Here is a 27,403-nt window from a genome sequence, read left to right on the forward strand (position 1 = left end):
GTCATGACCCACATGGTCAGTTTCAGACGCAGCAGCAGGTCCAGATGATCACTGAGGATTTGAGACAAAGTGAGTTCATGGAGGCCGTTATGCAGTTTACAATCATCTCTAGTTAGTTCAAACAAAAGAGTCTTAGTAGCACATCAAGTTATATTTTTGTATGTTATACTATAAGCAGGTTAAGATAATCTTGTATCAATCTAGCTTGAGGGTCTGTCTTCCTTGTAACAGAGAAAGAGATGTGGTAAATACAAGTGAAGAAATGGTAGGTGAAGGTTGCTCTGAAGTAGTGAGGAGAGGAAAGCAGAGTAAGACAGTGAGAGGCTGAACAATGCAGAAGAGTCACTGCCAGATGAACCAGGACTATGGTCTGAGAAGCCATTTTGCCATTTAGTGGTTAAACCAGTGGTTCCCAAACTTGGGGACAGGCCCCAGTTATGATAAGGGGTGCAGCAAGGCTAACAAAACTTTTTTTCACAATTTTTTTACTTTCATTTTTGTGAAAGTACCAATGGCAAATAATGATGAATTAACACAGGACATTTTAACTACCAAAAAATAAAGACAACAAAATATGATGAGGCAAATCTTGTCCTAAGCTTGACCAGGTACTGGTCAAGTAATGGTCAACGGTGGGTAATAAAGCTAGACTACAGTGTGCTGTATGTCTCAAAATATTAGCATCTGACAGTATGAAGCCACTTGGGGACGTCTCATCCAGAACACAATGAAAAACCTGTGGATTACTTTAGAAATAAACTACTCATATACAGCAGAGTTGTTTAACTACAGCAGCATCCATCTCATCGAAGCTCAACTCACCTGAAGAAGACTGCGGAGTTTCTTGGTTTGAAAAGCTCAACACTATAGCAGAGTACTGGATTCCTTCTGCCACTGACATGGTTTTAACTATTGTTAACAAAGAAGCAGCCACTGAACTTTAGACTATTTTGTGGCGCATTTCTTCAAACGTTTCTTTGTGAGCAACAGGGTGCATGTGGTAGTGGGATCAGGAGAGGCTTGACATTATTGTTGTTTGGGAACCACTTAGTTAAACTAAGATCATATACCTTAGTCTTATACCATGAGAAAAGTATACATGAGAACTATGGATCAAGTCATGGACATAGGACCCAGAATTTAGTGTTACGCCCCTGCCAGGATCCATAAAACTGCAGCGAGAGCAGGTGGCCTTAAGGTCAGATGTTGAGGAAAGTGTCTCAGACTGAACGATGTCTTATGTTAACATGTGGAGACAAGCTGCTGACGTTCCTCTGACGTCCTTCACACCTTACGGTCTTTATTTAACATCTCCGTCTGTCCTCGGGCTTCAGTCTATTTGCGTCTTCTTATCTTTCGTGGAAACAGTCACATGTGGAGGCTGTTTCATTAACATTCCAGCTGTGATAACAGTGATATCCCATGAGGCTCTCTGTCTTTCTGACTGCAGCTCTGCTCTGATGGTTTTTCTTTTGAATCCTGGCAACAGACTGTTCCTCTGACTTCTCACACCTGAATAGTCCTGATGATAAATCACATTCTCAGACAAAAAACACATTAATGATAAAACATCAAGGGCCTGTTCCAGAAAGGAGGATCAACTAACTCTCAGTCTAAAGAGAAACTCTTGGTTAACTTACTCTGAACTGAGGAACTTCGTTTCCAGATCAGCTGCTTTGAGTTGGTTCTCTGAACATCCAAGAACCAAATAAAAACTGAATTTTTCAATTTTTATTTCACCTCAATGGAGCAATAGATTCCCATACAAGTGTTCGAGGAATGCGAAGAGTCATTCTGCAAATTTTATGGAATAAAGATTTTAGATGTGTGAGGGCTTTCCACATGGCTCAACACACACCGTTGTCTTTCCAACATGTTCTGAGTTGCCAGTGTTATGTTAAGAAAGGTCCCATTTACATGCTAAAAAAATTTATCACAGCACAAAGCTCAAAACTTGCTGTGATATCATCTCATGTCCAAGGTGTGTGATGTTGGATATCTACAGCCAGAAACTGTACTGTTTGATGAGATATTAATCAGGAAATTATAGCACATCCGATAGAGTTCTGAAAATTTGTCTCCCTTCTTAAATCATTGTGATTAATTCAGCTTCTTAATATGTGGGATCATGTTGGTATGACAGCTGCTTCAGGTGGAGGAGACAAGTAGAAAGTCAGGGTTTCTGGTGGTGAACCTGCCAGCTAGGAGGTTCACTTCACAGAGTCAGTAACCATGGTAACAGATTCAGATCTACCTGCTGGAACCTTCTGCAGGAACAGAAAAACCCTGACTTTCAGGATTAATTAAATTATGATTAACATACTCAACATAACCACTTTCTGGAACAGACCCCAGGTCACATCACAACTTCACTAAGAAGAAAACATCTTCGGGGTGTCACATGATCCTGAACCATCAACACATTATTAACTCATCCTCACGGTCACAACTTGTTGACTTCTCCATCTAACCTACACCAGCATGTTACCATGGAGACAAACCACAATAAACTGCACACACAACAGGAATCAGCTGATCACAGATCTGTTTCACATCAGCTATCCAGAGATGAGAAGGGGGCAACAGGATCAGCGGCACCTGGAAAAATCAGTCAGATCAGAATCAAAATACTCAAATAAAACAGGTGCAAAATTATCAACAATCAATAAATACCTGACTGATCCTTCAGAAACAGCTTCTTTCTGATGACTGAACTGAGGTCAGCAAATACAGTCTCCTCATCCCTGTTTCCGTCCACCTGAAAGCAAACAAAATTTAAATGATACACAAACAAACAAACACATCATTAAAGAAAAAGAGAAAACAGACATAAATAAACAACCACAAAACAGACAAACAAACAGTTTTTGTGGACAGAAGGATTTCTGCTGGTGTTTTAAATGTATGAATGACCAACCTGAATGAGCAGGTGCAGCTGTTTGTAGTATCTGCTGATGGAGACGATGTCCCTCTCAAACCTGTCCAGGCGTCGGTGGAGGGCGGTGCTACTGTCTCCTAAGAGACCGAGACTCATGGCTCGCCGCTGTAGGCGACAACAAAGTGTCTCATTTGAGCAGAGCAGTAGCAGCACCAGGTCAGGTGAGCCCACCTGTGCATGGGGTCAGAGGGTTAAATGCTGTTACCTGCAGCTGATTTTAACAACCACATTCTGTCATCCTAAACTCAAAATGTTCCTTCCAGTTAGACTGAATTTATCGATGACCTCCCGACTTCGGATGGGTCAGTACCTGCTCCTGGAAGCTCAGAGCCTGGTGGATGTCTTGTGGGAAACCGTCAACAACAAACCCTTGGACCTCCTGCTGACCAGTCAGCTGCTTCCTCAGCTCAGGGACTGTGTCCTCCTGCAAACAGAAAAAGTGTTCATGTTCTGGGTCCTGGCCCAGTTCACATTCACTGACCACTGCAGGATCAGGCTCAGCGTTAAGGTCAAGTTCAAAGGCACAGTTTGTGATCCTTTCTAGATACACTTTTCTTCAGATGGGTTTACATTCTCTTCCCAACAAATACTGATAAACTAGGGTGAATTAAAAAAAAGAGATCCTACATCCTGTAGGTCTGACCAATTTTAATAAAAACGTTAACCAATCATTAGCATTCGGTCCAAATGGGTTGGGCTCAGGAGGTCAGCAATGATTGGCTGACCTACTAACTCCTTCTCCTGTTTACTGTCTCACCTGCACACACCTGAGATTAAAAAACGGTTGGACAACACAAGAGGTCAGATAATAGTTTGTATTGGCGTAGCATTTACAAGATTACGCTCACTTCTGGGTCCCCGGTCTGATGCCACCATGGCTGTTTTTCTGCTGGAAAGGTAAGGTTTTTCTTTGTTTTTGGTGGTGATTTATTGTTTTCATTACTACACAACAAGCTGAACTATTTAACTATGTTGTTCAACTGCTGCTTTCACAATTATCTTTGTATTAGCATATGGCTAATATTAGATAAATGCTAATGTCAATGACACTGCTGTTTACAACAGTGATTCCCTCCATAACCAGGGTTTGTGCCCTACAAGCCTTTTTTTTTCTCATGGCAGAAATCCTGATTTAGAGCTGTGTTGCATGCAAATGTCATATATTTTTAAAATGTTTGTCTTTACAAAGTCATGAAAGAGTCATAAGCTCCACTCCACTGGTCCATGGGATATCAAGACCACCATCCCCGCTGTTTCTAGTATTGTTTCCGAGTTTCTTTTTGACAGGTAAGTGTAACTTGATGTAAGGAGCAACACTACTGAGACATCTCTGGTCTATGAGGGCCAATATTTAGCCAAAGATGTCTTTCTTCAGATCAGTTTCCTTCAGGTTAGCTTGTTACATATTCCATGAGAAGTGGTTCTTGAGGCCGCAAGAACAAGAAAAAAGTTCATATTGGTCAGGCCATTTCATACTCCATGAGAAACTTCGTCTGTGATGGGGCGGGGGTAACTGCAGGGGGGACGTTTGTGTTTTTATATGCAATGAACAGCTGACTGGGTTATTTCATATTTAACCAGATACTTTGTACATGACAGGATGGGGTTGTGCATGCGTGTCTTGTTCTTTAAATCCCACGTGTTGTTGACATTTACGTACTTTTTAACACTTTGATCAGCTGTTCATTAAAACTATCAGTTCAACCACTTATCAGGGGAAATGGGGAGCCCAAAACTTCACACTTCATTCTTTTTCCCGTTAACTATGCCCACCTCAAATGTCCCACCAATCACACGATATTTCTTTGAACCCCATGAGAAGAACGTTCTGCTCAGCCGATGTGTCGAGAACTGTCCCCGTTCACATCCAAGAGAGCAAAATGACGTTTTGTTCTTGTGGCCTCAAGAACAAGAAAAAAGTTCTGACGGAGTATGGAACAGCCTCTAGTCAAGATAAGTTGCTCATTTAAAAGTATTATTGAATGGAAAATGCTAAAGAATTTAGATATTTATTTTAAAGGTCCCATATTATCGAAAAGTCACTTTCTAAAGGTTTTCATAGCCTGTGTATGAGTCCCAAAAATTCTGTCCTCTCTTTCACTTGCTTGCCCCACTTTTTAGCAAATATGTGCTTAAACAGGTGAGTCTGAGATCTTTCCCTTTATGACCTCACGAAGTAAAATAACTACTGCCCTCGGTAGTGGATACTGTCATTGTCACTTCTGACATTGTTGCAAGACTGCAGACAGTTATGAAGATTTTCTGGCAAATTTTACTGAAATGCTTCTGCTTTGTGTTAAGAGAAATTAAGATAATATAAAACATTAGCTTTAGTAACATGATGTGTCAAATGTCTGATCAGTAAAAATAATTACATTTTAATAAGCTGGTGTTCATGCTATGATAGTTTTTTTTCCCCCAATTTTCCCTTAAATTTCTTCATGATTTTATTTTATATTTTTCTACAGGACATCTGGCTTAGAGTCCTGCACCACGTCCTGGACCATGCTGGCTGGCCTTGATTACACCATCATGTCCATAGGCCAGTCAAGAAAAAAGCTGAAGGCTCAATCACGTATGTTATATTTTAAATTATCGGCTAAGTTTAATTCACGTGGCTCTGAATCAAAAACTTTAAAAAGAAAAGGTTTTGTGGTCTGGTTTAGCATCTACATTCAGTATTTATCTATAGGTCTTGAGTCTGCAATGTTTTATCCATTTTTTGTATAACTTTGTTTTTGTTTTTTAAAGGATGCACACTACCAGACACCAGCGCTGCAGCTATGTTAGGATGCTGGACAGGACAGGGTAAAAAAAGAAAAGAAAAAAAAAAGAACTGTTGCTCTTGCCTGGTCTGGAAGGTTATCAACAGCCTGAAGTCATTCTACATATGTCTGGCAAGCCAGAAGACCCCTTGCTGCGAAATAAATGCTTCGGTACGAAGGAGCATGGAAACACCAGAGTCCAGGGGCCTCATTTATCAAACTGTGCGTAGCAAAGCAAACTACAGGTGGCGTGTGTAGGAAAAAGGAAATGCAGCACACAAAGACTTTCAGACGCACGTCCCACACCTGTTTCTGTTCATAAATCAGAATCAGCTCTGAAATGGGTGCAGATGAGGGAGCGCCTTGCCACGCCCATATGGTGGCCATAAATTTGCATGATGGCTCAGGAGGGGAAAAGAACAAAAAAGCATAATTTTTCAGTGTGTGAGACTGAGATCCTGATGGACCACGTTGACAAACGGAAAAAGGTTTTATCTAATGGGCACGTTGTGGACATTTTTGAAAATCCTGAGGGTTTTTTTCCCCAAGTGTGCGCTCTTAGGAGAATTAATATCGAATGTGCATCTTTATTCGTTACTGCAAATAGCTTTAATATCTAACATGTGGTGTGAAAGGTAATAGTGGATTGTGCACAAATGTCTCACATTTCACATCATTTCAGCTGTAATCATTTTTGTGCTTGATCCAATTTGATGTCCCACATACAATGAGGAGGAGGACAGCTGAGAGCAAGGAGGCTCTTAGGGACTGCTTCAACACCTCTGTGTGGACGGAGCTCTGCGACCCACCTGGGGAGGACATTAATGCCATCATAGACTACATCACAGACTACATAAACTGTTTTGAGAACATTGTTCTTTCCAAGGTGGTGTAGTGCCTCACTAACAACAAGCCATGGATTAACCCTGATATTAAAACTTTCCTGAGGGAAAAGAGGAGAGCTGCACCATGCTCTGGCTCACCTGGAGAAGCCCGGCAACTCTGTGAGAATCATGTCTTTTTATTTCTCCAGTGCCTTCAACGCCACCCAGCCAGTGCTCCTGAAAGCCAAACTGGAGAGGCCCCAGTTTGTGAGAGCCTAGGATTGTTCTGACCTGTTGCATAGGTGAGCCCCAAGGGTTGGTCTTGGCCTCGATTTTCTTCACCCTCCAGACTGCAGACTTCAGACACAACATGGACAGCTGCATTCTGCAGAAGTTCTCAGATGACTCTGTGATTGTTGGACTGATCACTGAGTACGACAACGTGGAGTACAGCAGACTGATGCAGCACTTTGTGGACTGGAGTCAGCAAAACCACTTCTTAATCAGTTCAGGGAAAAGTAAGGAGATGGTGGTGGATTTTCGCATATGCCAGTCTGCTGTCCCCTCACAGGTGAACATCCAGGAAATAGACATTGAGAGAGTGGACTCTTATAAGTACCTGGGTGTTCACCTAAACAATAAACTGGACTAGGCTCACAACATGAACGCACCGTAAAGGAAGGGTCAGAGCAGGTGTATCTTACGAAGAGACTGCAGTCTTTTAGAGTGAAGGGGGCACTCCTAAGGACCTTCTATGACTCTGTGGTGGATCAGCCTTCCTGTACGGTGTGGTCTGCTGGAGCAGCAGCATAACAGAGGGGGAGAGGAAGAAGCTGGACAAAGTCCAGGAAGTCCAGTTCTGTCCTGGGGTGTTCTCTGGACTCAGTGTGGGTGGTTGGGGACAAAAGGGTCCTGGAAAACTGCCATCCATTCTGAACCATGAGTCCCACCCTCTGCAGGACCCCTGTCTGCTCTAGAGAGCAGCTTCAGGGACAGACTGTTCCATCCTCGCTGTGCATAGGAGCGATAACGCAGGTCTTTCTCTGCTGTTGTTAGATTCTACAATGAAGACATGTAAACTGTGTTTACATTTTTATATACATGTTTATGTACAGGGTGGCACAGTGGTGTGGTGGTTAGCAACATGGCTTTGCAGCAAGAAGGTTGCTGGTTCAAGCCTCAGCAGGGGGGAAGTTCAAACAGCTGCTTTTCTGTGTGGAGTCTACATGTTTTCCCTATGTATGCATGAGTTTTCTCGGGGTACTCTGACTTCCCAACGTCCAAAGACATGCATGTTAGGTTAACTAATCACTCTAGATTCTCCCTAGGTGTGAGCGTGAATGGTTGTTTGTCTCTCTGTTGGCTCTGCGATGGACTGACGATCTGTCCTGGAGGTGTCATGCCTTGCTGGGATTACTTGTACTGTTGGAACAAAGCAGTTTTCCCACTGAGGCACTAATAAGGCTATTCTTATCTTATATTAGCTGATAATACAAGAATGCAAGACAAGATACTTTTACTAGACTACAGTCCAACCTAACAACTGTGTCTACAACTAGAAACTTTTTTGCTTGGTTTAAAGCTATTATAATTTTTTATTTGCGTTCATCATGATAATTCTTACCAGTAACTCGGCCACACTGTGCTTGAATACAACTCTCGCTGCTCCTCCAGCTTCAAGGCAGTTCGTGTGCACATGTTTTAGAGGCGTGGTTTTGAAAGGAGCCATGAGGAAAGGGGTGGGATTTTCTTGGCTGTGTCGTTTCAAAATTCTGGCTCTCTCTAGCTCTGGGAAACATTGCATACTGCAGCTTTAAGGCGAATGGTCAGGTTTAAGACTGTTACATTTTCTTACATTGAACTTTTTTCTTCTCAAGGCCGCAAGAACTAAATAACGTCATTTTGTTCTCGCAAATGGGGACAGCTTGCGACTTGTTCTCAACACATCAGCTGAGCAGAACTTTCTTCTCATGGGGCTCCAAGAAGTATTGTGTGATTGTTCAGACGTTTGAGGTGGGCGTAGTTAACGGGGAAAAGAATGAAGCGGAAAGTTGTGGCTTCAGCATTTCCCCTGATGCAAGGCTAAACGGATAGTTTTAATGAACAGCTGATCAAAGTGGTGAGAAAGTATGTAAATGTATAGGGCACATGTGGGACTTGAAGACAAGTACACAGCGTGCACAGCTACACCCTGCCACGGACGAAGTTTGTCGTTAAATATGAAAAAACCTAACCAGCTGCCCTTCGCACACAAAAACGCATACTGGTCTGGTTTGTGTTCTGGCTGTGGTTTAAGGTCAGAATCAGATTTAAGGTCTAGTTTGAGTTTTGGTTGTGCTTCAGGATCAGGGTCTGAGTTTCCAGGCTGATGTGTGAAAACTCTGACCTGTGGTCCCAGCTCTCCGTGACTCATCATTTCTGAAATGATCTCCCACTTCCTGCGTGTGGAGGCATTGCTAAGCAACTGCTTCTGGAGGAGCTTGTCCAATGAGACGCCTTGCAGACCAAAGTGATGAGTTAGCTTTGCAGTCTGACTTCCCTTCCCACTTCCTGGTCCACCTGGAGGAAACAACAGATTTGTTTTGTTTATTTATTGTTGCTGTTGGATTGTGTTGCTGGTTTTGGTTCTGGTTGAGAATGCAACATGAAATCCTCAGTTTTACTCCAAGTTTATCAGATTAATGTTTAAGGTCCTTTTGTCTACCTTAAGGTTTTTAGAGTGAAGATCGTGTCTGAGAAGAACTGGTTTTACAGGTTTGGATTTTTTTCAAATTGTCTTACCAAGGACAAAAATGATGAGGGGGTGTGGCCTCAGATGAGCAAGGATGTTAAGCTCCTGTCGGAGTCCAGAACTCTCAGTCATGTCAGAATCTGAATCTATGGAGAGCTGAGTACGAAGTGCTGGAGGAGAAACTGAGGGGAGGAAGAGGAATTAGAACAAAAGTTAAAATAGGAATCAGCAAAGGAGTCAGATTAGGAGTCAGAACTGGAATAAAAACAGGAAACAGAAAACTTCATAATGAAACAGCAATGCAGGAGTTAAACTTGTTGTGTTCTCAGCTCCTGATTCTTTACACTATTCTGTGATGAAGACCAACCTGCAGAAACTGATCAAAATTCTCATGACCAGATGACCCCTTAATTAGATGACTTGTTAACCAAACTGTTTAGAGACAGGCAACAGCTCTAAAAAGAGGTCTGCAGATGTTTTATATTCAACTAAAAGTCTCTTACCACCTTTGCTCAAGGTCTTCGCATCTGGTGTCATCACTTCAGTGTGGACCGATACAGCTCCTACATGTCCAGCTAGATCTCCAAGAAGCTCGGGGAAAGCTGTAGGGGAGACTCTGTGAGTTGGGGGGGTTCCTGAGGGTCTAGGTGGAGCTGGGGGAAAGGCTTTGTGGGCTGATGGATCTCTTGCAGGTCTGAGTGGATCTACAGGAAGTCTTGGTCGAACTGGGAGGCAGACTCTGGGTTCATTAAGTGGGAGTAGTGAGGATGGGGGGACAGAAGTTTTAAACCTAGTGGAGTGCAGTTGGGGTAATGGAGGAGGTGTTGGGTGTAACTGGGGTATAGCTGGGAGCACTGGGGATAATGTTGGAGAAGTTATGGGGGTCAAAAGGGTTCCTGTTTGGGGTTTTATTTTGGGGGATGCTAGCTCCAGCTGGTCTCTTTCCAGGTGGATGAAAGTGTCCCATGTAACAGCCCCCGGACCCCCCTGCTGCTTGGCCCTGGTCAAGGAGCTCTGCAGGAAGCTGATGGGGTCATCAGGCCGATGATACAGGAGACCTGTTAGCAGACTCTGACACAGACATCACACAAACCTATCAGTAATTAAAAAGTCAGTTACCATAGCGACAGACCATCATAAGATGTAAATTATGTTTATGGTAAGATTAATTATGTCACTTCCTGTTTACCTTAGCTGTTCTCTGTGGAATCACCAACTCCTGCTGACTGACCCATTAAGTTCCTTCTTATTTCTGTAACTTTCCCATTGTGAACCATATGACAGGCTAACAGATTAACACGGCTGCCAATGGGCACAAGCCTAAGACAAAGTTCCCAAATAAACTACAATAAATTTACCGCATTGTATTGTATTGTACCTCGATCCTTTCATGTGTTCAGCATACAACTACCTGGAGGATGACTTGGCACATGAGGAGGGTCTCTGTCAGATAAATCAAAATGGATGCTCAGTCACCTGAATGTCTGCAGCTAAAGACTCAGTATTCGAAAGGAACCACTGATTAGCTATGTAATTACTCAGAGTGACTGTTAAAAGTCTGTTGACTAACAGAGACCACATTACCCACAATGCCCCTGTCTTATTGTATTTCATGGAAGCTAATCCCTGTTTTCGTGGGGATGAAAGGGTGGATTGCTAAAATACTTTTGCAGTTTTACTGCAATTCAGTGTCATGGGGACGGCCCCTAAAACTGCCTTCTTCCCCCTACGTAATATTCTCTAGATGAGGAACATCTTGTCAGAGTGATGCAGATAGACTAGTCCATCGATTTGTAATGTCAAGATTTGGATTACTTCAATTTCTGGTCATTTTCCCCCCAATAATGTCCTGGAAAGCCTCCAAAATGATCCAAAATGCTGCAGCAAGTGTTCTAATGAGAACTGAAGCTGCAAGCAGCAATGAAGGCCCTCTCGTCTCTGGCGATGCTTCGGCATATTTTGCCACTGCATCACCTGGCAACACCCCTCCATAGCACACTCTCTTGCGCCCGCAGCCGTACGCTCACTCGTTCAGAGATTTTCTGCTTTAGGTGGTCATCGTCCTCATCCAAGGATTAACTGGCTGATCTGAGTCCAGTGATGACATCACAACCTTGTTTCTGACAAGTCGTGTGAAATGAATAGAAATGGGAGCATGATTTTAACACCTGCAGAATTCAACGTGGCCACTAGGTGGTGCTATAGTTGCTTTTCATGTACAAGCATGTTCAGGTTGAGAACTGCAAAATATCATGCTCTGGTCAACTGTCAGTTGGAGCAAATGTCTATTTGATGACAAAGGATAGAAATCTCACAGGAAGCCATATTAATCATGATGCCGCAAGAAGTCAGTCATGAATTCATTAATGATGATATTAGTATATTCACATGGTTTTAAGTATATTAAAGAGTTCAAATGATGGGACTTTCTGTTTCCAGGGGGTGGGGCTATGACATTGACATGTGGATATGTAGAAGTGGTCAGCATCTATAGTGAAACATGTTCAGTTTGGTTCAGATTGAGTGTTGTATGTATGAGATAATGGATGGCGAGACATCATCAGGCCCCACCCCCACTATGCCCTTACACTTTTGACATGGTTTTTGATAACTTTAAATCACACATGCATTCTAACCATTGTGAGCAATTTTGATAGCAGTATGATTAAATCTCTAGGAGTTTGTTCAAATGCGAGGTCATTAAAATGCCAAAATGGCCAACTTCCTGTTGGGTTTAGGCCATACCTCCAGGAGGCTCTTTTGTTCACCTGAGCATGAACAATATCTGTACCAAATTTATAAAGATTGATAAGGTTCAATGACGTAAAAAATGGGGGCGCTGTCGCTTAATTTTGCTCCAACAGTCCTGAGTACCCCAAAATATCAAATTTATTCGATTCATTTGGGGAGACACACAAAAAATGGTGAGTTTTTCGAGCATCTTCAGGCTCCTAAAAAGGCGATTAATTTATGAGAAGAATAAGAAACAATGGCAGCGGAATAATAATGAACGCTTGCATTTCAATAGGCCTTCGCACCACCTTCGATACCCGGGCCTAGTTATCAGCAGAGATCGTATTACTCCAGTTTTATCTACTCTTCATCGGCTCCCTGTTAAATCCAGAATAGAATTTAACATTCTTCTCTTTGCATAGAAAGCTGGTAGTGACCAAGCTCCATTGTATCCTAAAGATCTCAGAGTTCCAGGTTTTCCAAACATAGCACTTCACTCCCAGACTGCAGGTTCACTTGTGGTTCTTTGAGGTTCTAGAAGTAGGATGGGAGGCAGAACATTCAGTTATCAGGACCACCTGGCAGTTTGGCTCCAGGATGCAGACACCCTCTTTACCTTTAAAATCAGGCTTCAAACTTTCCATTAAAATAAATCTACCAGTTAGGTCTGGCTTGGAGACCCGTAGCCATCCCTTCAGTCATGCTGCTATAGGCTGAGAGTGCGGAGAGAGGATTTTCTGTCATTTCCATTAATTGTGTAACCACCAACTCTAACCATTACCAGTTTATGCCATACTAGTCTAAATCTGACTCTACAAATCTTCTGTCAGCTTCTGTCATCAAATCTCATCATCAGTACTAAGTTCATGATGAAGCTCTACCAGAACCTAAATGTTTTATGTCCTGGCAAGATGTGTTGTCATTTTTTTTTACCAGTCAGCTGTTACAGAAACCAACATGGTAAAAAAAAACGTGTCCACATAATACACAATTCTTCATGTTAGCTGATAAAATTCAGAGGAAGAGGAGTTTATGTAGCCAATCAGTGAGCAGATGTTTCTGATGTTTTAACACCTGAGAGTGTTGAAATCAGTAAAGTATTTCGCTCTCAGTTATGTGTTTGGTCTGAGCTCTCAGACTGTGTTGATGAGGGTTATGATAAATCTGAAAGAGAAGGAGAGGGGTGGGATCGTGTCAGACGTTTCATCATCACGATCTAAACTAGAGTTCTAAACTAAACATGATTCTGGTTTGTTGTAGTTGGTAACCCAGGCAACCAGCAACACAGCATCCTGCAATCTAACGTTTGTAGCGTCCATATCTCATCAGGAGTTTATAACAGGTTCAGGTTTATGATGATTCAACAAGTAAACAAACAAACATTTATTAAACCAGAGCAGAGTCCTGTAAACTCACAGATTTACTGTCAGTTCTCATCTGACTTACTCAGACATTACTTTTTTAAAAATCTTTTAATTACAGTAAACACAGCTGTGGTAATCTGAATATTCTGTGTAATTTGAGTAATCAGAACAAAGCTGCTGCTGTAAAATGAGTGAAATATGAAACAGAAACTTTCTCACCTCCAGCAGCTGACTGATGTGATGCTGAGACAGATACTCCTTCACTTCTCGCTCGCTCATCTTCCTCTTCTGCACTTCTGCCACAGAATCCCAGAAAATTCCTTCAATTAGTCAATCTATCTATCTATCTATCTATCTGGACACACAGTGTCTGTGTACTGTGTGATTGACAGTAGCATCAGGTGGCTGCATCTGTTGCTGTGGTAACAACAGCTGTGACATCAGAGTCACCTGGTGGTGGACCACAGAACTGCACAGAGTCCAGTTCCTTTGTGGAACAACTCTGGCTTCAGTTCTTCCACATCAGAACCGGTTCTTCTAGTTCTTAAAATTCATTCAATATTTAGACATTTAAAGTGTTTAAATTCTGTGAGGTGAGAAAAATGTGTTGACTTTAAAATAATCAACATAGAGGAGTTTGTTGCTCATCTGCAGGTCTTCAGTTCCTCTGTTGGAAAACACAGTAGCCAGATTCAGAGTGGATTCAGATGGAGCGCTGCGGCCTGCAGAAGAAGAACGTTGCTTGACCAGGTTGGTGATTTGTTTGCACCCTGGTTCTGCTAAAAAAAAAAAAAAGCTGGTGTGAGTATGGAGAGAAAATCAAATCAATATCATTGTGCATGTGTAATCGATGATTTTGTAAACCATTTTGTGTGTAACTTTAGGTACCGTCAAATGTGTGTTGAGCATGTATCATCAAGCATGAACTGTTCTGTCATAGAAATCATCCTTCTCATTCTGATATAACTTTAGAAGAAAATATGAATAAAATCCAGGCAACCCAGCTTTTCACCAGCACTTAAATGCACCATGTATGCACAAAACTGAGGTCCCAGAAGAAGTGAAAGAGCCTCAACCCTCTTTTGTTAATACAATACAGTAAAAATGACCATATTTCAGGCATATTTCTGAACAGTGATTATTCATGACTAATAATGGTTCATTTGTTTTTAAGCTGTGATTAATCTGATTAAATATTTTAATCATTTGACATGTTGGACTTCTGTCCTCACAGAGCTTTCATCAGATCCTGCAGACCCAGTCTGGGTCCACTTTGGTGTCATCAAGACTACTTCTCAGGTTCAGTCTGGTATTTAAACCTCTAGTGGCCCCAAAGTTCCTGCAGGGATGTGTGTGTTGATGCTTTCTGAGAACAACCTGATAAAAGTTTCAAATAACTGTCGCTGTGTGTGTGTGTGTGTGTGTGTGTGTGTGTGTGTGTGGGTGTGTGTGTGTGTGTGTGTGTGTGTGTGTGTGTGTGTGTGAGGCCCACAAATGGAAGAGCAGAGCTCCGCTGGTTTGGCTGAATGGAGTTCAACAATGCAGGAATGTGTGTGTGTGAGTGTGTGTGTTCAGATTTTAGAAGCCTGTCGCTGGTTTCCATAGAAACTATGATGTAAGCTCAAGCTGGGGAGGCTCTCTTTCATTGTGTGTGTGTGTGTGTGTGTGTGTGTGTGTGTGTCTGAACAAGCTGATAGAGAGATTTCGCTTGATGGAGGAACGAGACGACAGAGAAGTAAAGAAACCAGAGAAAACAGGAGGAAGAGGAAGAGGAAGAGGAGGAGGAGGAAGCGATGCGTTGACAGAACTTCAGGAGGACACGTTAGAGAAACTTCGTGATGTTCAGGTGAAAGAAAACTTTAGATTTTTCACACTTTCTGAGTTGTCGTTGTTCAAGTCTGACTCTCTGTGGACGAGTCAGACCTTCAGTTCAGAGTTCAGCTCCAAACTGCAGGAAGTAAAATGTTTATCCTGAAATAACGAGCCTTAAATCTATAAAGTTTTTCAGCAGGGTGGTGCTGGCTGTGTGCAGTTCCTACCTGCGGCCACTAGAGGCTGCTAAAGAGGCATGTTTTCCTTCAGATGAACGTGTGACATGAATGCGTTCCTGTGAGACTCCTTTGTGTTGTAAATGTGATCAGACCCTCTGAGCTGCCGTGTTGTTGCTGACCTACTTCTGTTGAAGCTGAATGGAGGGAAACATGGACTCCTCTATCCTGGACCGGGTTTGTTTCTGTGCAGCGTTTCATGTTTTTCTGGTCAACTTTCACTTTTCTGCTAACTGATTAATTTTTGATTGTGTTTCAAAGGATCCTGCCTTCAAATCAATCATTTCATTTGTGTGTGTGTGTGTGTGTGTGTGTGTGTGTGTGTGTGTGTGTGTGTGTGTGTGTGTGTGTGTGTGTGTGTGTGTGTGTGTGGCGGGGGGGGCAATAAACAGTACAATTTCAGAGAATAATTCATGAAAAAAATTGCTCTCCTTCTCTCTCTCCTACGTCTCTGCTACTTGCTTTAATGTTATTAAAACTAATCATAGTAGTTACAGCATTGTTCTGCATTAGTCCATATTCCATGTGCAGGTTTTTCTGTGTTCAACCAGCAATATCAACAATGTATTAAGTGAACATCCAAAGACATGCATGTTAGGTAAGCAGGTCTATCATAAATGTGACTGTGTGTCTCAGTGGGACTGCAAGTCAATTTACAAGAAATTGAAGCACATTTAATTTTTTTCTTGTTGACGTCTTTATCACAATGCCTTTTTTTCTTTGGAGGTCTTTCTACTTCCTTGATGTTTTAGGGCACTAAAAATGACTGGATATCTATCTTTTTTCTTTTTTTTTCTGTCATTTCAACTGACCTGCTTGACTGACAGTCGGAAACACCCCACACAGTGGATGTGGATGAACAAGTTTTTTTTAATAATTAAAAATCAACAACCTTTGACTTAAAAAGAAATTAGATATCCATCAGTCTGAACACACGGTACATGATGATAAATCCTAGCCTGCAAAAAGTAATAAATTTGATCAAGGAGACCTCCCCCCCTCAGGATTTCCACCTATGCCTCCAATAGCCAGTATTCAGTATTTTATATTCACAGGTGTGATGTGTGATTCAGGACATGAAGGACACTTTCAGTCCAAGTGAGATGAGACGTGTTTGGGGTCTAAACATCAGAGATGTTCAATAGTCATATTTGCAAGTCAAGTCTCGAGTCGCTTTTGGTTTCCTGCCGTCTGGTCTGCATATAACACAGAATTTTAATATCCAAGGAACTTAAAATCCATACTTAAACTAGTCGTTATGCATCTTGTACCAGAACTGATTTTTCACCTAAACTGACAAATCTTCTGTCTCTCCACTGACTTTTCTTTGGTTTACTGAAAACATGGAGATGAGTATATAAATCTATTCAGATTAGTAAATATGCTACTAATATATAAAATTTGTTTTAATCCATCTGGACCCACAGAGTTGTAAGACTTTTCAAATACTGCACTTTATAGCTTTGTTCCCTGAATATAGAGTTTTATACTAGTGCAGGGATCACCAACTGGTCTGCAGGTTTTGGATGATTACCTGCTGCAACACACATGACTCAAATGAAATACATATCCAACAGCTTGTTGTCAAGTTCTGCACAAGCTGCTTAATGACCCATTAAGTTTGAGCTCCTGCACTAGTGAATCAGAAAAACAACAATAAACAATTTATATAAAAAGAAAAAGAAGAGCTTGAATCAATACAATAAAAAATGTCTCACATTACTAAAGCAGCAACAACTGTAAACTTCTTTTCTAATAAACAGACCCAATTAAACCAGTTGTTTCTTGTGGGTCTGATGGTTTATTTGTCCCAGTTTAACGTTATTTGGGGCAGGTCATGGCAAAACAAACAGTTCATGGAAACAACCCGCTGTGTTCGGTAAATGTCTCATTTTTCATCTGAAGACATTGAGTGAATCAGTCTAACTTAACATTAACATTATTTTAGTCCAAAGGTTGTAACGCGCTAACGTGGCGCTAAGCTTGTTGCTAACATAAATGCTAACATTAAGCTTTCATATTACAATGACTAACCTCCCTGGCTATATTTTAAGGTGGATGAAGGTGGATGTGGTGGATTCAGCACCCTGTATTTTTATACCATAAACACTGCCATTTGTTATTCTTTTATTTGTCCTTTGGATGAAGTTTTTACACCCAAAAGTTATAACAAAAGTTAAAACAGATGTGCTCGCCAGGACTGCCAAGTTTTAAAGGTTGCATGTGTCTACACATTTGCGTTTGCGTGACATTGCATCCACGTTACATCTGAAGAAATGACAGCAGACAAGACAGAGAGATTAAGATGACAATGTTAGAAATAAGAAATTGTTCATGAGTCTCAGCTTCCAAATGCAAGTAAAGTCTGAGATCCATAATAACCACAAACAGAATTTTCAGCTTGTCAAGCGTGATGTCTGACAGTCCAGTGCAGGAAGTAAAAGTCTGCAGACCTGCTGGAACTGGACATCCTCAATGTGCAGGAGTTTTGTCAGGACATCTCCATGTCACTCATTCACATTCTGTTCTGGATGTTTACCTCGTGAAGCAGCTCTATTCTCACAGCAGCTTCATAAAACTGAAAATCCAATGGCTGTGTGCTCTGGCTGTGATCTGGGTGTGTTCTGGCTGTGATCCGGCTGTATTCTGGCTGTGATCCGGCTGTATTCTGGCTGTGATCTGGCTGTGCTCTGGCTGTGCTCCAGCTGTGATCTGGCTGTGCTCTGGCTGTGCTCCAGCTGTGATCTGGATGTGATCGGGTTGTGTTTTGAGTTTGCGCCAAATGTGATCCAACTGTGATGAGGCTGTGTTCTAAGTGTTTTCTGGCTATGATCTGAATATGTTTAAGCAATGATCAGACTGTAATAAGGCTTGGTTCCGGTTGTGATACAGGTGTGATGCCCTGTGCTTGTTCCATTACTATCCTCAATGGGCAGAAACATGAGAGAAGAAATGATAAAACAAAGATGCCTGTCTGTGTTTCACTTCCTGTTGTCTTTCGCCTCTCCAGATGTAGCTTCACCCCCTGATGAGACACGAGTCTCAGTGCAGTTCCCACTTCCAAACCACCATCATGGCTGACAAAAACCCATCACGTTCATCCTCCTTGTCTTCACCTTCCCAGCACAATGGGAGAACAGTGGGGGCAGCACCCAAACTTTCATCAACATCTCACCAAAATGGCAATGTGGAACCAGCACCAGGACACCACAGTCCCAGTAACCCCAGTCCTGCATCCATCTCACCCCTCAGGACCTTCCGGACTGTTGGAGGTCTTACATCTCCTGCACCAAGTTCTGGTTCTGAGGGTGGATCTGAGTCCAACAGATGCTGGGGTCAGAGCCACAGCTCTGCCTTGAGCCTGAGGACCAGGACCACCAACAAGGTAGTCTCCCAGTACCGTATACTTAAATCAGAGTGATTCAGAACAGAAAGTGATTATTTTGTATTTGGTAAACTGTAATTCATCCTGGGATGGACTGGCCATCTGGCATAACAGGCATTTTTCCAGTGGGCCAACGTGAAAACTCAGGAGTTTAGCAGCTCAACTAACACTGGGTTGGTCCACTCAAATTTTTAAGCACCTCCCCCTTTCTATGATCCCTGCACCTGAGTAATTAATTCACTGAAATGGTCAGCACAGAACTTTCTTTCCTGACCTGAGATACAGAAACAGTAATGTTACTGTTATGTCCAACAGTACTGACAGTTTTAAGGGGGTTTTAGGACAAAATGTGCTACCCTGTGTAAGAAAACTAGGACTGAGTCAAATATCATGGGTTCTCCAGCAGGCTAAAGACTCTAAGCATAATTCAAGCTGGAAAGATTGATATGGGAAAAGAGGACTGGCCAGCAGTAGATATTAATCTATGGTGTGAGCTAAAATCTGCTGAAATCCCGCAAACATTCAATATTATGAACAACATGCAAAGGAAAAGTGAGAGAAAATGCCACATGAGAATTGCAAGTTTACCAATAGAGGCAAGAAACATTTGGATGCATTCATTGCTACCAAAGGGTGTGCAACCAATTATTAAGGAGGGGTGCTTTCAGCCTACCATCTATGTCACTTTTTCTCTCTTATTTTTCCTCTTTGAAATTAGAACATGGAAGCTGTAAAATTTCTGGTTATATTAATTTGATCAGTTTTTATTGATTTTTGAAGATGTTGTACAGATTATGTAACAAATGAAAGGATGCCAATAACGGTGACCAGGACTGTAGGTCCAGATATTTACACATTAGAAAGTAAATCACATTTCTCCTACCCGTGCTACATGAGTAGCTCTCTGATCCATTTCTTGTCACTGTAGCTTACAAGCAGCCAGCAGGCGGAACCAGAGGACCTGTTGGACCTGATTCTGGAGTCTCAGTGTCAGAGAATGGAAGACCAGAGAGCCAGCCTCAGCCTGCTGCCTGAGCAAAGACCAGCTGCCCTCTGTGGGGCCTGTAGTCCAGATCTGGACTTCTACTACATGCTCATACGCTACCAGGTACCAGCTCAGGAGAACACAGACCTACTCGCAGCTGGTCTTCAGTACAGACCCCAAATATGACAGCTGAGTCTTAGTTATAAATGTAGAGAAGTTTGGGTCTTCTGTGCTAGTTTAGCTGGTTGAAGGTGGTGGAAGAACCGGGAACGTGAGGTGAGGGCAGGTGAGCTCTGAAACTCTTCCTCATCCATCTGTCTCTTTGTCTGCAGTCTGACAGGATGGATGACCAGAGATGCTCCCTTCCAGATCTGGATGATGTGGTCAGCCCAATTCCTGAGGGTCAGGAGGATTTCTTCAGTCTGGTCCAGAGGGTCCAGTCCAGGAGGATGGATGAGCAGAGAGCCTCGATGCTGCTGAGACATCCTGAGGACGACCAGGACGTAGAGTTAGCTGATTCCACCCCCCACTACCGTCATTTTCACCACTGATCAAGAAGAGAGGAACTGGATCTGTTCTTTTACCAGAATCCATGTCCTCAGATGTTCAGTTCTTGTACATTTTCCTTTTCCCTGCAGAATCACCTGGGTCCAAACCGAGAATCACATGACTCATTGTTTCCTCACTGACTTCCTGTCTGAATGACAAACAGACGGTGTGATGCAGTGACAGAAACTCACCTGTTCACTCCGCTCCCACAATGCACTGCAGCAGCCTGATCGATCAGGTTCCAATAAGTGCTTCTGCAGGATGGCAGCATGGGCAATGTAGTAACTAGCAAGACTAAGGCAATGCAACAGCTGCTCCTCTGAGCCACACAAAAAAACATCATTTTTCAGGTTCTATTCTGGTTCTGGTGACGATGCCTTTCCGACGTGAGCCTGACACAGATCAGCTCCATCAGATCACTTTTGGAGGCGAGTCCAGAGCAGGTTGATTTTTCTAGGTTCTCCTGGTTTTTAAAGACTAATGTTTAGAGCTGTAGCACATGTGTATATTCTGTACATTTAGTGTACAGATGTTATGGATAAACAAGACACAGAAGAGCGATGTTATGATGCTGCTCCTGTTGTTTAAGTTTTGTTTCTCAACAAGGAACTAAAAAAAAAAGTTCTATAAAGTGATCAGCTGCAGGCTTCTGTGGTACAGATGCAAACAACAGGAGAAGCTTCACAAATAGTCAGTAGAACTATGACAAGGTTCTGAAAACATCTCATGATCATGTGCACTAGTTCAGAATCCTTTTCATCAGTGGATCTCAGTAACAACAGACCTATAAGCAGGACAGAGGTCTGGACCTGGTCTGGTGTGTGCTCTTCTTGTCTTTAACCTGAAGAGTGACTGGAACTGCTATCACAGGTCTGTTGCAGCTCTGATCTATTCTGGAGGATCTCGGGGGATCTGAACTGAAGTCATGAGCTAAAAGGGTCCTGCTGAGGCAGTATCAAAATGCTGTCTGCACTCAGAATCCTTCTGGACCCCAAATCCTGAATCCATCTGCATCCTGGATCTTTCTGCAGAATTCAGAGTTCAGTTGGGAAAAAGTTCAAGTTGTTTAATGTGTAAGAACCATAGATGTGCTGTATTTGACTTTTAACACATTAATGATGCAAAAAAAGGAATAAAAGTTCCTCTAACAGACATTATTGTTTCATTTTAAACTCTAAAACACACTGAAACACTCTGAGGCTACATTCACACAGAGACAAAATGATTCAGTTTCTTTAAAATGGTAAATGGTTTGTATTTATATAACATTTTACCCAAAACACTTTACATTATACATTACATTCACACACTGATGGTGGAAGCTGCCATGCAAAGCGCTAACCACGACCCATCAGGAGTAGTTTGGGGTTCGGTGTCTTGCTCAGGGACATGAGCTCAACAGGCCGAGGATTGAACCAGCAACCTTCAGGCTACAAGACGACTGAAAAGGCTCCGAGTTACACTGATATACAATTAAATTACCCAACTTAAGATTTCATTAGACAAATACACAGGGCACAGCAGCGTGAGAGAGAAGTTCACACCAACACTAACTACACCTCAGTAATCAAAGTACAAGCTCTTGTAAAAGAAAAATGAAAAGAAAATAAATAAATAATAATAAAAAACAGCCCAAATAGCATGACTTGGCTAAAACCCTGTGAACAGGACTGTGTTGTTGAGCTTCTGGTGCATGTTGTTTCTCTGTAAGCTAAGAGGAGTCATCTTAGCTTAAAACAGGGACACAACTAATGTCAGCAGCATGGTGGTGACTGTCTACGCCATACTGTGTGCAGCCAGTGTGCTTCTCGAGCAAAACGACATCCTCCGACCCGATCCTCTTCCGTACCATGTACAGGACCTCCAGCAGCCTGATGGGCTGTGATTGGCTGGAACTTGCTGATGCCTGGCGAATGAGCTGCTCTGCTGAGCCTTACTGGGCCTTTTGATGGAGAACACAACCATGCTGCACGTTTAAGTCATTATTCAAAGACAACAGCTGCAATTTCAACATGTTCAAGTATCCTGAATTATAGCAACATTAATAACTTTTACAAAACTTTTTTGTAAATCTGTCAAGATTTTAGCAAAATAAGAGTATTTGTGTTTGTGCAGATCCCTCACCTTCCCTCAGATACCACACATCCCGTGAGAGAACAAGCCTGTGGCAAGATGGCCGCCAGGTGAGGACGTTTGAACCTCCACCATAAAGCATCTAGTATTATTGTAGATATCTATGCCCTCCGCCATAGGGCAGGAAGAAGCAAAACATTTTCTAAATAAATGCCATTTCGGAACTGCATAGAAGACTTAAAAATAAAATGCATCAACAAATCAGCCGACAGTGTGTTGTTCACCCGTCTTGCTGTCTGGATTAAGCTATAAATAACATTAAGAGCAGTGAGCACTGAGCCTCCTGTCCTCCCCACACAGGCTACTTTTCAATTAAAAATACCTCTTTGGATGTTTTTAGCACAGTCAGCTAATTTTGAAATGGAAAATATTGATAACTGTGTATGATAGGTCCACTTGAAGAGTAAGCTTTAAGCTGCCAAATGTTATGTGTTGTGCTGTATGTTATGTGTTTTTACTAATGACCAGTATAGTTTGGTATTTGTCGAGTTTTTTGTTCTGTTTTGTTTTCTGTACTTTCACATTCCATGGTCAGGTTCTGCTCGTTGTAGTTTAGTTTTCATTGTGTTCAATGTCAAATGCTTACATTTAGTTCAGATTTTAAATATCTTGCACCACAAAGAAGTGAAAACCATTAAAACCACATTTATATTAATTAGCCTGATGTCATCAACCTCAGCACCTCATGTAAATGAGCTGGAAAAAAATAACTTCTAGCAATGATTCAGATGAAAGAGTCCGTTCATGCTGAATAAAACTTGTGTATAAGGAATCATAGTTACCAGCACGTCTGAAAAGTAGAGGTTTTGATACAAATTCTGTAAAATTAAATTTTACAGAAAGTTACACGTAGCATCTAATATGCAATACCTCGAAATCTTGCTTTTATACTGTACAGTACTGTCTAATTTTACTTGACTTTAAATCTTTTCCATGTTTTTTCCTCCAAATTGAGCCATTTATTTGTTGTTGCATCTGTGAAACACATCAACTGGTCCCTCTCACACCCCTGGTACTCCAGCTGGGACTTTTTGGCGTTCTTTTCCCCCTTCTCTTCACCAGCCCAGCTTCAGCCGCCAGCGGGCAGCGGTTCTCCAATCATGAGCAACAGTTGCTGGAGCACTGATCTCTTTAAGGCCCCTATGACCTCCAGCAGACACCCAGTCGGCTGGAGGACCAGTCACAGCCCCCCCACGCGCCCACACCCAGCCAGCCTGCTGCTGGAGGCCCGGATGACCTCCAGCAGACACCCAGCCTGCTGGGGGACCACCAGAGTCCCCTCACACACACACCTAGCCAGCCTGCTGCTGGAGGAGGACCACCAGGTCAGGATAACTGACAACAGGCTAATTGCAGTTGAGAAGTCTTATGGCCTGAGGTATGAAGCTGTTGCAAAACCTTGCTGTTCTGTTATTGATTTTTTTTTAATGTTTAGGTTTAAAGCTAATGTAAAAAAAAAATAGTAAGTTATTTCTAATGGTGCAGCAGCTATGAGCTCAGCATTTACATCATTAGCAGATTTGTGCAGAGCTTGGTCTGATTCTGAATTAGCTTTGTTGCAGCAGGACATACAGTATAAAAAGCCTTTTTAAGCAGAGCTACTTGCTTATCACCCTGGACAATGGACATGCCTGGACAGTACTTGGAAGGGAGACTGAGTGGGACTATCAGCAGCTGTAAGCGTTTGCACTTCTCTCAACAAACTGCAGAGGGCGCTGCTGCAACATTTTTATTCATTTATTGTATTCATATCTTTTCTTAATTCAAACGGCAGATGACTGAGGAAACAGCTGGATAATGGTTGTAATTACACATCCTTAAAGTGCTACATGATGATGATGATGCATTAGAATGTCAGCATATTATTCATACGTGGCACAAAATTGCTTTAGATAATTAAAAGCACAGAAAAACAAGGTTTGCAATGTTTAGTCTTAATCCTGTGATGGCCGATAATCTTGCTTTGCAGTTAACTTCAATTTATCAAGACATCTTTATTTTAAGCAATCTGTGCTCTTCATACATTGATACCTCACGTAGGCTACATTGAGTTCAGCCCACACTTAACAGAGTTCGACTAACAGGTTTGATGTATTTTAAAAAAGAAAGAGAAAAGCTCTGGCTGCAATAAATGAACTGTAAATGTTTCCTTGTAGCTTACACACTGCTGCTGAGAACACCTGTAGGACATTAGAGATGTTCTGCTTTTACTTGCACTCTGACACCTAAGCATCAATGTGTAATGTCTGAGTGGTCAAAATAAAATTAGCAAATCTTTAAAATTGTTCATTTGAGACTGGTTCACTTATTTTTCTTTGCATAATTTATAGATAGGAACAAAAGCCAGTGAATTACCCAAAAGACACACCTTAATGAGCAGAGGAAGAAAGCGTGAGCGATGCCAGGGAGGATGGAGAACAATAACACTGAAACTTATACTTAAATCTTTGAGATACTACTGACATAAAGGTGAGACACAGATCATACATGGACAAAAAAGTGACTTTACAGATGAATAGGACTTCATAAAGATGGCATGAAGAACGTATACAGATAAAAACTTTAATTTTAGCAATAGCATTTTATACAAAGGCCAATAATGGGGGCTGATGTTAGAAGTGAACATTAAAAATAAAATCTTACTTTTATTTATCTCAGAAATAAAACTATCACAAAATACATGACTGTTTTGTAATAAATATATCTTTTAAACAATTTTCTTGGATAGCAGATGGGTAGAAGTGTCCCTGATCCATCCTGTTATTACTGTTGTTGCTGTTGTTTTGTAATAGAAAAAATAAGATGGTAATTTTTTAGTTCTGTGTTAAACCCATAGACTGTATATAAAGAACCGTAAATGTTGGTGTATGAGCATCCGGTCATAGTAATCAATCACTTGAATATCTGAAATTCTAACGACAGAAAAGAACACGTGCTGTCTCAACCTGGCTCCAGTTTTCTGATCTAGAATCTCAGTCAGAGTGAGACCTCTGTCTCTCCTCCGTTTGCTCTTTGAGGAGCAGTGCGCATGCTCTGCTGCTAGGCCAAGCCAGAGCCCTGATATACTCAGAGTTGCGACATCCGTTGACTTCGCTGTAAGAGCGGTCACGTGAGTCATGGAGCCTCCGAAAGTTCCAAACAAACCCCCGCTGCTAGACTCTACAGAACAGTCTGCAGCGATCGGATTACTGAGGGTGAACTAAATAAACATATGATTGCTGCACATTCATGTTTGTCACTGAATGTATTATGTTAATGTTGATTTAAGTGAAGATCAAGTCATATTTGACAATAGATTAAGTGTAACCAGCACAATAATTTCATACATTTTGAGGGAAATATTCATCTCAACCAACAAGCTAGCATTTATTAAAGACCAGACATGATGGTCCTTATCAGCCTCTTTATTTCTTACTGTTAATCGTCCTTACATATAAGGACTTAATAACGTCGTTAGTAATGTAGCAGACTCAGAGTTGACCAAGATAAGTTTACAACTCATGAAAGTAATAAAACAAATTGTGAAAATGACACAAATCTTAAACAAAAAAAGTTATAACAGATTGGATAATATTCTTAAAACAAGAATCGATTTTAAGTATTTCCACTAAACAAAACATTTAAATGAACAATTACAGCTTAAGTGGTAAACAAAAATAGTGGTCTGGTCCAGACCATGGTCCGGACCACTGTAATGAGTGGTCCCTGCCACCAGGGGGTACTACATCAGTTACTGTTTTTAATGTTAGATTATGACGATTTATATTTTAAATGTATTGCACTTTCATTCTTGTATTATTGTAATGCATCTGAGTGTCGTGGCACACACTTTATTTTATAAATACAATGTTCCTGCCCAGGACCACTGTCATGAGTGGACCCTGCCACTGGGTGGACACTAAATCAGTGGTCCTTCTGTGGTCCTTACACTCATCACCACAGAGCTACTCATTTCCGATTCAGTCGATAATTTTAATGCCCCAACCACCACCCATGGATTACTCAGCTTTTTAAAAAAGAATTACCATGTTTAATATTTCATTTTAGATGGTTAAACCCATTTACATTCCTTATCTGCTAGGCTGCACTCATGTTTTCTGGAACTAATTGACTGCAGTTTAGACCTATTATTTATTATGATTTTATTTTGTTTTAGGTATAGCAGTTTAGTCACCTGTTGTTAAAAGGATAAACTGACTGTGTTTTCTTTCTGCCATTTGTGGGTGATTAAATGTGTTTCCTTGACTTTGGGTCTTATAGGCAGTTCTGGTATAGTAAACAAAATACACAAAAAAGCACAAAAAGCACAATAAAATGAAGTAGATAATTAGAAAAATTGAATAGATACACTTAAGGGCACTTGTGAGATGATAATAGTAAAAGTGACAGTGTAATAATAACAGCATATGATTGTAGCAGCAATAGTACATGCTAATAATAATAATAATAATATACACATAATTTTTTCCTATATATTTACCATGTTCAACGTATGCAAAGATACATAACTGCAATGTGATGGAAAAGGTGACAGAACTAGACCAGGTGTGTAATAGTAGCGCTGACACAGGTAGAGGAGATGCAACATCTGATTGCAGAAGGTAGGAAGGAAGGACGACTGGGCTTTATCACGGAGAAAAGTTTAGAATCTGCTGTTTGTCTGATGTGTCGATCATAATTATGGAATATCTAAGATTTAAACAAAGTAGTAATCAATTTAAAAAAATAAAGTCCTCCGACTGCAACTTTTGTTACACTTGGTTTCAGAAGAGAGTATTACAAACGCTTGTGTAAGACAATAAGCAGGGGTACAGGAATGGTTTGTAAACCTTAATGAATTCTATTTTAGGAAAATAAATGAATTTAGCGGAAAAATGTTGATAAAATATTTCCATTTATGTTCAGAAAGTCCATTACAAAGACAATGCCCTTTTCATATCAATTCTGT

General features: G+C 41.4%; 2 protein-coding genes across 3 annotated transcripts; one reads left to right on the forward strand and one right to left on the reverse strand.

Annotated features, from left to right (window-relative positions):
• Positions 1-777: 777 nt before the first annotated feature.
• LOC121648906 (adenylate kinase isoenzyme 5-like) lies at positions 778-14,791 on the reverse strand. Its single transcript, XM_041999369.1, has 8 exons — positions 13,575-14,791; positions 9,762-10,329; positions 9,309-9,440; positions 8,914-9,086; positions 3,249-3,362; positions 2,918-3,109; positions 2,674-2,758; positions 778-2,598 (listed from the first exon to the last, which is right to left on the reverse strand). The coding sequence occupies exons 1-8, from the start codon at positions 13,632-13,634 to the stop codon at positions 2,555-2,557; spliced, it is 1,368 nt and encodes a 455-aa protein (XP_041855303.1). The 5' UTR covers positions 13,635-14,791; the 3' UTR covers positions 778-2,554.
• A 6-nt stretch (positions 14,792-14,797) lies between these two features.
• gpsm1a (G protein signaling modulator 1a) lies at positions 14,798-21,474 on the forward strand. 2 transcript variants are annotated; one of them, XM_041999371.1, is made up of 4 exons: positions 14,798-15,201; positions 18,414-18,788; positions 19,717-19,896; positions 20,106-21,474. In XM_041999371.1, the coding sequence occupies exons 2-4, from the start codon at positions 18,432-18,434 to the stop codon at positions 20,322-20,324; spliced, it is 756 nt and encodes a 251-aa protein (XP_041855305.1). In that variant the 5' UTR covers positions 14,798-15,201; positions 18,414-18,431; the 3' UTR covers positions 20,325-21,474. The 2 variants fall into 2 exon arrangements, with proteins under 2 accessions (XP_041855305.1, XP_041855306.1); XM_041999372.1 differs by lacking the exon at positions 14,798-15,201 and adding an exon at positions 15,230-15,580.
• The last annotated feature ends 5,929 nt before the right edge of the window (positions 21,475-27,403 follow it).

This window comes from Melanotaenia boesemani, chromosome 11 (assembly GCF_017639745.1).
Source record: "Melanotaenia boesemani isolate fMelBoe1 chromosome 11, fMelBoe1.pri, whole genome shotgun sequence".
Taxonomy (NCBI): Eukaryota; Metazoa; Chordata; class Actinopteri; order Atheriniformes; family Melanotaeniidae; genus Melanotaenia; species Melanotaenia boesemani.

Bases quoted from the DNA above. Each gene is read 5' to 3' on its own strand.
- LOC121648906 (XM_041999369.1), bottom strand. From the start codon at position 13,634: ATGAGCGAGCGAGAAGTGAAGGAGTATCTGTCTCAGCATCACATCAGT. The intron at 9,441-9,761 runs GTAAGAGACTTT...TCCTCCCCTCAG, and splicing joins GAAGACCTTGAGCAAAGGTG to TTTCTCCTCCAGCACTTCGT. The intron at 2,759-2,917 runs GTTGGTCATTCA...GTTTGCTTTCAG, and splicing joins AGCTGCACCTGCTCATTCAG to GTGGACGGAAACAGGGATGA.
- gpsm1a (XM_041999371.1), top strand. From the start codon at position 18,432: ATGAGACACGAGTCTCAGTGCAGTTCCCACTTCCAAACCACCATCATG. The intron at 18,789-19,716 runs GTAGTCTCCCAG...TTGTCACTGTAG, and splicing joins GGACCAGGACCACCAACAAG to CTTACAAGCAGCCAGCAGGC. The intron at 19,897-20,105 runs GTACCAGCTCAG...CTTTGTCTGCAG, and splicing joins ACATGCTCATACGCTACCAG to TCTGACAGGATGGATGACCA.